This window comes from Colias croceus, chromosome 2 (assembly GCF_905220415.1).
Source record: "Colias croceus chromosome 2, ilColCroc2.1".
NCBI lineage: Eukaryota > Metazoa > Arthropoda > Insecta > Lepidoptera > Pieridae > Colias > Colias croceus.
The window spans coordinates 2,917,992-2,930,737 of NC_059538.1; the positions used below are offsets into that span (position 1 = coordinate 2,917,992).

At 33.7% G+C, this 12,746-nt stretch overlaps 1 protein-coding gene across 1 annotated transcript; it reads left to right on the top strand.

Annotated features, from left to right (window-relative positions):
- The first annotated feature begins 10,668 nt into the window (after positions 1 to 10,668).
- Positions 10,669 to 12,618, top strand: LOC123702294 (deoxynucleotidyltransferase terminal-interacting protein 2). Its single transcript, XM_045650010.1, has 4 exons — positions 10,669 to 10,872; positions 10,944 to 11,308; positions 11,717 to 11,881; positions 12,359 to 12,618. Exons 1-4 carry the CDS (start codon positions 10,788 to 10,790, stop codon positions 12,602 to 12,604), a joined length of 861 nt encoding a protein of 286 aa, XP_045505966.1. The 5' UTR covers positions 10,669 to 10,787; the 3' UTR covers positions 12,605 to 12,618.
- The last annotated feature ends 128 nt before the right edge of the window (positions 12,619 to 12,746 follow it).

A 12,746-nucleotide genomic window follows, 5' to 3' on the forward strand; every position in this document is an offset into this window, starting at 1 on the left:
TTATCAAGAAGATAAACATTGGAACAATAAAATAGTACCAAAACCATCATTCGAAAATATCTGTTATGTTATGTTATATTATATATCAAATGTCAAAATTCTATCTTATTATCTATACTAATATTATAAATCTAAAGAGTTTGTTTGTTTGTTTGAACGCGCTAATCTCGGGAACTACTGGTCCGATTTGAAAAATTCTTTCGGTGTTAGATAGCCCATTTATCGAGGAAGGCTATAGGCTATATATCATCACGCTAAGACCAACAGGAACGGAGCAATGCGGGTGAAACCGCGGGGAACAGCTAGTATATCATATGTCTGATATTAAATATATCAAAATGTCGGATATATTTATTAAAAAAAAATCAAAATTGTAAATAATATTTTTTTGTTATTGATTTTTTCAATAAATATGATATATATTATGTAAAAAAAAACCAAACGTAAATAGCATAAGTCTATTATGTATTTTTATTATCATATTGTACGTAAAGTCCCCATGACGAAAAACTATAAAATATTTTGTTTACAAAGATGTTCAAATAACTTATATAGGTAGCGACAATTCTAACAATAACAAATCATTTCATCATAAAATAAATTAGTCGCAAGCTCACTTTTTGTAACCAGTCTTGTACCAATTAAAAATCGACCTTCGTGCAAAGGAACAAAGGTCGTTTTTCTAGTCCGATGGGTCCGGCAACGAAAAGACGTTGCCGGATCGCTTTACTCGGCTTTAACCGCGCGAATATAAGAATTTAAGTAAAGTTCATTGAACCTCCGTTAGTTCCGTATGTTTCCGTCATCTATTCAGTTGTGTGGCATGGCGAGGGGATTTTCGTGAAGCGTCCCGCGCGCTCTTATGCTCCACCCAGGGGGCGTAGCCCAAAAGGTGCACAAACACGATTGTATTTCGTCTTAAGGCGCGGAATAGAGTAAAACCCAGCTCTAGCCGTTTTTTGTACTGTTTTCTGGAGCTATCTCCTTCTTATCCAAAAGATATATCAACTAAATAAAAATACATTAAATTTCTACATATTCTTGGCTCAAAAATGGTAAAAGTATTTTGTTATTTTATTGACTTAAAGTTTAATTAATCTCCTCCCAAAGAAATCCCAGAAATTAGAAATAATTATGTTTACCGTGTATCTCCTCTTAAACTAATGATTCTTTTGATTTGGTATTTACACTATTGGATAGGCAATTTCATTACGAAAATTATGGTAAAAATTTTTTTTTGATAAGACCTATACTAGATTTTATAAACATTTTATTCAAAATTTTGGGCGTATTCGCAACTATATCTCTTGCGCTTGTATGGGAGGTTCAGTCGGCCGCTAGGTCTCGAGGGTGAAGCTTGTGTCGTTTGTCGCCGTGAGCGTCACATGACAATCACGTGACCCATGTTTATTCGAATAGTACGAATATCAAACAATGAGCGAGGAATTATAGACGCTACTACTATTAATTTATAGTGAGATTTTAGAAATCATCAATAATATAATAACTGGTCAATGAGCTTTAGTTATTTATATTAAAGTGAAACTTTTATTACATCGTCTCAAACTTTTTGGTCTGTGTAGCGCATGTCGCGTGACGCACGATATGTACGATAATTATCGTACAAATACGATAATTTTTAGTTAAATGTCTATAGTGTGAAAAAAGTTTCACTTTTACCGTGGTTTCATAAAACCACACAACATTTTTTTTTATATAATTATGATATTTAGTTTTTAAAACATTCAAATGCTTTATAAATATAATTTTTTTAATAATCGAAAATATTTTATAAAAATTATTATAAATTTATTAATTTATGCAATAAATCACATTTTACTTTTTAAGTTTTTAGTGAATAAGTATTAGGATTAGACAAACAACATTTGAAGTTTTAAGTATGTATACTACTTTTTGTCATGGGTGTCATTTTCATGGTTTTTGCGGTAGCTAAATTACCCAATATGAGGTCAAAACTAAAATCCAAGATGGCGCCGAGAAAATTTTTACATCTTTTTGTCATGGGTGTTATTTCCATGGTTTTTGGGGTACCTATTAACCAATATGAGGTCAACATTAAAATTCAAGATGGCGCCGATGATAATTTTACATCTCTTTGTCATGGGTGTCATTTTCATGGTTTTTGGGGTAGGTATAAACCAATATGAGGTCAAAACTAAAATTCAAGATGGCGCCGACGAAAATTTTACATATTTTTGTCATGGGTGTCATTTTCATGGTTTTTGGGGTACCTATTAACCAATATGAGGTCAAAACTAAAATCCAAGATGGCGCCGAGAAAAATTTTACATCTTTTTGTCATGGGTGTCATTTTCATGGTTTTTGGGGTACCTATTAACCAATATGAGGTCAAAATTAAAATTCAAGCTGGCGCCGACGAAAATTTAACATCTTTTTGTCATGGGTGTCATTTTCATGGTTTTCGGGGTAGGTATAAACCAATATGATGTCAAAACTAAAATTCAAGATGGCGCCGATGAAAATTTTACATATTTTTGTCATGGGTATCATTTTCATGGTTTTTGGGTTAGCTATTAAGTTATTAACCAATATGAGGTCAAAACTAAAATCCAACGACGAAAATTTTACATCTTTTTGGTATGGGTGTCATTTTCATTGTTTTTGTGGTAGCTTATATGAGGTCAAATCTAAAAAAATCAAAAATCGCGCTGACAAAATTTTGATATTTTTTCGAAATGGATGTCATTTATGTGGTTTTTCTTACAATCGTTTACATATTAATCGAACAGAATTCAAATTCTGTAGTTTAGGTGTAGCTTTTTGAAGTGAAAGTTCTATAGGCGCGTTGAGAGTAAAATTACAAGGTCGCGTAATGGTAAAACCGTCACGTCATTGAGTAAGGCGGCGATTTTCGTATCTATAAATCTTACCAAAGAAGTTTCACTTCTGACATGTGTTCTCGGCTCACGCGCTCTTTTTTATTTTATTCTCTTCGTTTTAGTATATTAGATGAACTCTATTTTAAACAATTAACAAAGTTGAGCGAATACAGTGAAAAAGCGAATATCTGTCGGAATATTGACACAGAGTTTCGTTTTACATTACATTTCTAAATATGTATTTCAATAATCAATGCTCTTTTAAATTGATTTCTCCCGTAATATATAGGATTCGACTAGATAGCAAATTTGAGTATTTACGCCGTGGCTCAAATAATATCACAAAATTCGCTTTCGTGATAGATCTTGTTTTTGATACATAAAACAAGGCCTTTGAAGCGAAATTTTCTCCTTTAAAGTAAACTAAAACAAAATAACAAATACAAGCTATATAGTCGAATTCTTGAAAATGACACCCATGACGAAAAGATGTAAAATTTTCATCGGCGCTATCTTACATTTTAATTTTGACCTCATATTGGTAAATAGCTACCCCAAAAACCATGAAAATGACACCCATGACAAAAAGATGTAAAATTTTCGTCGGCGCCATCTTGAATTTTAATTTTGACCTCATATTGGTTTATACCTACCCCCAAAACCATGAAAATGACACCCATGACAAAAGGATGTAAAATTTTCGTCGGCGCCATCTTGAATTTTAATTTTGACCTCATATTGGTTAATAGGTACCCCAAAAACCATGAAAATGACACCCATGACGAAAAGATGTAAAATTTTCATCGGCGCTATCTTACATTTTAATTTTGACCTCATATTGGTTAATAGCTACCCCAAAAACCATGAAAATGACACCCATGACAAAAAGATGTAAAATTTTCGTCGGCGCCATCTTGAATTTTAATTTTGACCTCATATTGGTTTATACCTACCCCCAAAACCATGAAAATGACACCCATGACAAAAGGATGTAAAATTTTCGTCGGCGCCATCTTGAATTTTAATTTTGACCTCATATTGGTTAATAGGTACTTACCCCAAAAACCATGAAAATGACACCCATGACGAAAAGATGTAAAATTTTCATCGCCGCTATCTTACATTTTAATATTGACCTCATATTGGTTAATAGCTATTAGCTACCCCAAAAACCATGAAAATGACACCCATGACAAAAAGATGTAAAATTTTCGTCGACGCCATCTTGAATTTTAGTTTTGACCTCATATTGGTTAAAACCTATCTCAAAAACCATGAAAATGACACCCATGACAAAAAGGTGTAAATTATCGTCGGCGCAATCTTGAATTTTAATTTTGACCTCATATTGGTTAATAGGTACCCCAAAAACCATGAAAATGACACCAATGACAAAAAGTTATTTCAACTAGAAACCATTTGGCGACAGTTTTTGGATAACATTTGAATGGGATTATCTAGTTTAAAAGAAATATAAAAATATCACCGAATGATGATCATTACAGAGTACCATCAATTTTGATTCATTTTAAAAATTTAATATAAAATTCATCCATATATGACTATAATTTAACTCTGAATTGGTAAAGACCAAAATTATGTGTTAGCACCAATATAATGTTTTTCTATAAAAAATATTTTAAATGCCATGTCTGTTACTTCTGAGCTCTGTGAATTTTACTTGTATTTGAAACAGTTCACGCGGATGCGCGTTAGGTGGCGCAAGAATTATTTGCGAAGTATTTTAGAAGCGGCGGATAGCTGTGGTTCGGGAAAGAAGTGTGAATGCTCAAGGTCACTCGCTCAGGGAACGACCTGGTTGCCTGGTAGAGATCGTTACCAAGCGATAAGGCCGCTTTTTTATTTTAATTTTAACTGTAATAAAAATATTCATTTCATTAACTTTGTTTCATAAAAACGTGTAATTAATCCCATGAATAAATTTAATTTATGTCCCAAATTAAATTAAAACGTAGACACCGAATAAAAATGAATCAAAATTAAAATATATATAATATATTCCAATTTTCATAATGTTCTATCGTTCTCAAGGTTGCTTTATGAGGAAGGAATTTTTTATTTATTACAGCTATGCAAAAAATATTAATCGAACGATATTCGTAATAAAAAGTACGCAAATTGTTAAATAAGACAACTAAAAAAATAACTTTGAATAAAATATCGTCTATTCATGAAAATATGAAGTAAGGGTTTTATATAGATTATAGAAGGTCAAAATTCAGCGGATTGCTTAATTTTAAGAATGAATAACTATGCCCTGCAGTTCTACCCGCATTACATGATAGGTATAACTAGTATATAGCCTTCCTCGATAAAAGGACTATCTAACAATGATATATGAAATATTTTTTCAAATCGGACCCGTCAAATGTGTGTTTACGAGAAGTAAAGTACCCTGTAGATTTTGATTCCCTTTCCGAACGTAGAAATTTGCAGCATAAACGACTAAATCCTTTGATTGCGTTGGCTTATAAGTTTGATTTTAACGCAGCTTCTAGGGGCGGTTGACAATTGAAATTTCACCTTGATACCTTTTGATACGCGTTCCTGAGAAAATGGGTCTTGACAAACAGATGGACGGACAGACGGACAACAAAGTGATCCTATAAGGGTTTTGTTTTTTTCCTTTTAAGATTCAGAACCCTAAAAAATATAAAAAACACTTCATTTAAATTCTAATGGTCTTACTCTTAACATACCCACCTACCTACTCATAATATAAGGGTCAAAATATGTATGAATGTATGGATGTTCGTTATAATTTCATGCAAAAAAAGCTGAATCTATATGAAATTTCGTATAGAGATAGATTATAGTCGGGACTAGCACCGAAAATCATGCACGTGAATCCGCGGGCTCAAAATAGTACTGTCATTAGTATTGTCATTATTTAGGTAACTAGCTGCTCCGCGCGGTTTCACCCCCGTGGCTCCACTCCTGTTGGTCGTAGCGTGATGATACATAGCCTATAGCCTTCCTCGATAAATGAGCTATCTAACACCGAAAGAATTTTTCAAATCGGACCAGTAGTTCCCGAGATTAGCACGTTCAAACAAACAAACAAACAAACTCTTCAGCTTTATAATATTAGTATAGATAAGTATTTAATTAAGTAGGTAATAAGTTGTAAACTTGTAATGACGTCTGCTTTTCGTATAAAATGAACAAGGAAAAACAATAAAGCACGATGTTTCTCATATTTTGCCGGTAGTGGGTATTCGAGCCCAAGTAGCGGAATAGTCATGGTCAGCAGCCACGAAGATAATGAACTTGTCGAAATTATTTCACTACATAAAATAATTCATCTGTTCATTACGTAACTATAATAGCAAAAAAAATTGTACAACTGAAGTAAGTATTACTATACGTAGTATATTATTATTAGTCTGTGGTATTACTCAATTAAATAATTAACAAGAATAAAAAACACGTTATAAAAGATGTTTTAAAACCAAAATGAAATATATAACTAGTCTGGCTCACGCCTAATCACGGGTGTGATGCATCGTACTTCCTTTTTTTTCTTAAAAGCACCATTATATTAGATAATATTATGAGTCTAAAACAGACACTTCACATACCTACCTATACGAAGCCTATACGTATACGTTAAGTATTTCATGAACTTTCCAATATACTGAATGTACACAAAATGTTCAGATGAAAATAGTTTAGGCGATCTAGGTTATGTATCAACGCGAGAGCTAAAAAGGATAATTATTTATTCTTATTTTCATACATTACAAAATAGGTTTTCAATAAAAAAGTGATGCGTTATAAATTAATGTAGGTACAACATGATAACAGAATTCGTTTTCTATGTTCGTGTGTTTACAGCTGCAGTCGTGTTAGTTGCCGTGTTAGTTCGACATCATTAGACAACACGGATAAATGCTATTTTGGAATATGTACATATACCGTATAGCGAGTCTTCATCGATATGCATATATTAGTTAGCATTTAGTGAATAGTTTTTTTTATATATTTTAACTTTTAAGCAGATACTCTCAATGTAATAAGTTATAAGTCTATGTGGTTTTATTGATATTCAGCATAGTACACCCACTCAGTGAAGGTCTGTTTTCGATAGATATGTTACAGTCAAAACCCTGAACCAGTCAATAACGTTATTGACCGGTAAAATCAGTTAATAAGGATATTGACTAAGGGCGTCGGTTAATATCCTTATTAACTGATTTTATCTGATTAAACCAGTTAATAACGTTATTGACTAAGGGCATCGGTCAATATCCTTATTAACTGATTTTAAGTCGAGACATCTAGTCAATATAGGTTTTAACCGACGTGCCCAGTCAAAACTCATAAAAAGTTAAGGACGTTAGTGAAATTATACTAGAAAATCATTTAAAAAGGTTCATAAAACTTTTTAAAGTGCAATATTTAAGAGTTTTAGGTATGTTTTATTAATTAATTCGGGGTATTGTTTGTAAACTGCAACCACGCGAGAATACGTGCCCCAAAATATTTTTGAAGATGGCAATTGTGTTTTGATAACAACTAGGTTTCCACCCGCAGCTTCGCCCGCGCAGTCAAAGACAAACCGCATAGTTCCCGTTCCCGTGGGATTTCCGGGATTGCGTTAGTTTCTGACTTGATGGAGTGACCTGCAGGTGTACTTCGAAGACTGCTACTGGAACTAATAGACGAGTAGAGCTAGGTGTGCCGAGTTTGGGCTCGTTTTGTTAGTTACGTTGAGACCTTACCTCCTGACTTGATGGAGTGACCTGCAGGTGTACTTCGAAGACTGCTACTGGAACTAATAGACGAGTAGAGCAAGGTGTGCCGAGTTTGGGCTCGTTTTGTTAGTTACGTTGAGACCTTACCTCCGGACTTGTTGGAGTGACCTGCAGGTTTACTTCGAAGACTGTAACTGGAACTAATAGACGAGTAGAGCTATGTGTGCTGAGTTTGGGCTCGTTTTGTTAGTTACGTTGAGACCTTACCTCTGGAATTGATGGAATGACCTGCAGGTGTACTTCGAAGACTGCTACTGGAACTATTATACGAGTAAAGCTAGGTGTGCCGAGTTTGGGCTCGTTTTGTTAGTTATGTTGAGACCTTACCTCCGGACTTGATGGAGTGACCAGCAGGTACTAACAAAACGAGCCTAAACTCGGCACACCTAGCTCTACTCGTATAATAGTTCCAGTAGCAGTCTTCGAAGTACACCTGCAGGTCACTCCATCAAGTCTAGTAAGGTCTCAACATTACTAACAAAACGAGCCCAAACTCGGCACACCTTTCTCTACTCGTCTATTTGTCCCAGTAGCAGTCTTCGAAGTACACCTGCAAGTCACTCCATCAAGTCAGGAGGTAAGGTTTCAACGTAACTAACAAAACAAGCCCAAACTCGGCACACCTAGCTCTACTCGTCTATTAGTTCCAGTAGCAGTCTTCGAAGTACACCTGCAGGTCATTCCATCAAGTCCGGAGGTAAGGACTCGACATAACTAACAAAACGAGCCCAAACTCGGCACACCTAGCTCTACTCGTCTATTAGTTCCAGTAGCAGTCTTCGAAGTACACCTGCAGGTCACTCCATCAAGTCCGGAGGTAAGGTCTCAACATAACTAACAAAACGAGCCCAAACTCGTCACACCTAGCTCTACTCATATAATAGTTCCAGTAGCAGTCTTCGAAGTACACCTGCAGGTCACTCCATCAAGTCCGGAGGTAAGGTCTCGACATAACTAACAAAACGAGCCCAAACTCGGCATTTCTAGCTCTACTCGTCTATTAGATCCAGTAGCAGTCTTCGAAGTACACCTGCAGGTCACTCCATCAAATCAGAAACTAACGCAATCCCGGAAATCCCACGGGAACGGGAACTATGCGGTTTTTCTTTGACTGCGCGGGCGAAGCTGCGGGCGGAAACCTAGTTGTTATTAAAACACAATTGCCATCTTCAAAAATATTTTGGGGCACGTATTCTCGCGCGGTTGCAGTTTACAAACAATACCCCGAATTTATAATAAAACATAAAACTCTTAAATATTGCACTTTAAAAAGTTTTATGAACCTTTTTAAATGATTTTCTAGTATAATTTCACTAACGTCCTTAACTTTTTATGAGTTTTGACTGGGCACGTCGGTTAAAACCTATATTGACTAGATGTCTCGACTTAAAATCAGTTAATAAGGATATTGACCGATGCTCTTAGTCAATAACGTTATTAACTGGTTTAATGAAATAAAATCAGTTAATAAGGATATTAACCGACGCCCTTAGTCAATATCCTTATTAACTGATTTTACCGGTCAATAACGTTATTGACTGGTTCAGGGTTTTGACTGTAACAGATATATTATAATCACAGAACAGTATAGAACATAATAGAAGTGCGATGTGGGCGTGGCCCACGTGTCAGTAAGGTAAGATCACCTAACTCGCTCTCAGTTGTGCGCAGAAAAATATTCGAGTCGGTTGTCAGCTGTCAAACCTTATTTCCATATTTATTCATTATTTAGAGCGTGTTGTTCGGTATTAGAGTGGAAAAATGATAGCAGACGAAATAATTTCAGCAATCGAGGCATTTCATACCATCGGCAAGTCTTATTTTAATTTATTTTAAGTAATATATTTTATGTTACAACTTCGCTTGTCGTAATTTGTCAAAAAATTATAAAAATATTAAGTCAAAATGAACCTTAAGCAATAAGAAATAAGTACTAATATAGATTGAACAGCAAACAAGACTTTCTGGAATATTATTGCAATAAACAAACGAATGTCGGATTAGTGATGCATGTGGCGCATATCGACAGTATCGATACTTTAGAAAAGACAAACATTATAAATATTAAATTTTATTCTATTTTTCCTTAGCTTTCATTTGCCCCTTTTTCTTTATAGATTCGAAAGAGCCTAATTTAAAAGAGAAATGGATAATAAATGCAACGTGACGAGTTAACTGGATGCCGAACAGCAATAAGCAGTCTAACAAAGGCCACCGATACATCAAACCTACGGCAGTTCCAAGATTTAAAATAATGCATATTTTCTGTTTGTTTTGTAAATATAGATTTATACTATTCTATTCCGTTTTTTATTTAAATATAATAATATGAAAAGACGTACTTAGTAGTAATAAACATACTCCAAAATGTGACACATTATCCTATACTCATATAATAGAAAGAAAAAAAAATGCACAAAAATATATTTATTTGTGAATTATCGATAACAAGGCTGACATCCCTTAGAGCATAGCATCAGGTTAATGTCAAGTTAATGTCATTAATTTAGAGTGACACAAATTTCAACCTTATCTTTATGTGTAGAGGTTCAAAGTTATATGTATTGAAAACCAACGCCCTCTGTTGTGGAATAGCTGAATGTTTTCGAATTTGGAATTTCTGAGCAAAGAGAAACAAAACAGCTAATATACCTAGGGATGTTTTACTAAAATAAACCGTAACTTGGTTCGTTAAGGTACATATTAAATGCTGAATTTATAACCTAAGTCAGTTTTTACTCAAATTAAGCTGTCCAATCAAAGGCATAGTTTACTTGTAGTGTACTGTATAACTATCGGTTTAAATGTGTGGGTTTGGCGACACTGGTTTTCATACTAATTATGACATTATAGCACTTCTATTATGTTCTTACTGTTCTGTGATTATTATAATATTGTATTGTACAAACCTTAGCTGTTTTGGTAATGTATCTTCTGAAAGTATAAATTTTTAGTTCCTGAACGAAAATCACAAATGACATTTAAAATGGCATTTGAGTTTTGACATATTTTGTCAATTTCCTGTCGGCTGTCACCGTTGATACACTAGAAAATAGAAATTATAGACTATCGCACATGTTCATATTTTTATTTATAAAGCTAATGTAGTTTTTACAACGTTGTACGTAAATATTTAGGACAAGGCATAATGGATTTTATTGTGGATACCGTGGGCGATGAAGACCTTCAAGACAAATCGGAGTTACTGAAAAAAGATGAAATACTTTTCATAGGTTACATATTTTTATTTACTTTGAAATTACTATCTTTTGCGGGATTATTTAACAAAATCAATATATTTCAGATAAAGAAAAGAAGACTGAAGCCATTTTAGATTTATTTGATAAGAAGAAAGCAGAATTAGACGAGCAAGTTGCAAGAGAAGAAGCTATCGAAATAAAGCTTAAAAATTTGAAAATTGATCAATTATTTGATGATTTCTTCAATGACATGATGTGGACAAATTCTCTACTAGCGGTAAAAAAGACAAAACCGGTTTTATTTCAATTCGATCAATTGGACAAAGAGACAGGAAAGCTTAAGTCAAAAATTGGTTCTGTAGATGTTGAAAAAGAGATGAAGAAGTCGGTTCTTCAGCCTGGTATTGAAAAAGAACATTCACTACCAAAGTATAATGTTAGTGAAAAGAAGTTGAGGTCACTTAGGAAGGTATGTAAAATAATCTATCAAATCCATACTAATATTATAAATGCGAAAGTAACTCTGTCTGTCTGTCTGTTACTGAATCACGCCTAAACTACTGAACGAATTTGCATGAAATTTGGTATGGAGATATTTTGATACCCGAGAAAGGACATAGGCTACCTTTTATTGCGAAATATGTACAACGGGCGAAGCCGGGGCGGACCACTAGTTCAATATAAATATTCCAATGTATATAGCATTATTATCCAGGCTCTTAGACTTTCCCAAATTTGAATATGTAATCCTATATAATAAGTAAATAAAAATTGTATACTAACTTGTTTGTAACATCCTTCTGAAATCAACTTCATCATTGTTAGTTTTAGCTTATATTCTGTTCATAGCAATAAGTATGTGTTTTTAATTTAACAGCAAGAAAGATTGAAGACCAAGGGTCCAGGCTGGTTTAACATGCCCGCTCCTGAGATAACAACAGAACTGAAGAATGACCTCAGATTATTGAAGATGAGGTCTGCGTTGGATCCAAAACGTTTCTACAAGAAGAATGATATGGAAGTCCTGCCTAAATACTTCCAGGTGAGATATGTAGACTCTTTGGTCATATTTTTCACAATTGACTTTCTTTTATAAATAAATTAATAAAGCTTTTTATACTAGAGACATAATAAAAGTCTGGTTATTTTATACTAGCTGTGCATGTGTGGTTTTACCCGCATTGCTTCGCTCCTGTTGGTCTTAGCGTGATGATATAGCCTTCCTCGATAAATGGGCTATTTAACGCCAAAATAATTATTTAAAATTGGACCAGTAGTTCCTGAGATTAGTGCGTTCAAACAAACAAACTCTTCAGCTTTATAACATTAATATAGATTGTACAATTTGTTATTAGTTTAATATTTAAGTATCAACTGAATAAATTTTTGACTAAGAAAAACTAAAACAAAAAAAATAACAATGTGACAAGCCACATACCAAGATACTGAATGTCTAAAAAATACAAATTTAATAATTAAAAACAAAACAGCATGATTATTTACATTTTTAATTTTTTAGGTTGGTCGTATCATGGACTCACCTTTAGATCACGTCAATGAAAGGTTAACCAGAAAAGAAAGGAAGAGAACAATGGTCGACGAGCTTCTAGCAGACGCACAGATTCAGAAGTATAATAAGAAGAAATATAAAGAAATAATAGACGAAAAGAGAAAGACACAATACAAGACATTCATGAAGGATAAGAGAAAGAAGAATAAAGCGGAACTTAAAAAGAGTAAAGCTAAAGTTAAGAAGAGTAAATAAATTGTGTTGATGTATTTGTTTGTTTTATTTATTTATTCTAGTAGTTGACATAATATGGATTTATTTAAACGTTTTGAAATTTGTCATGTAAAGAACCCAGTAACTATTATTTTCAGAAAATAATTTAGTCTTATTTATATGT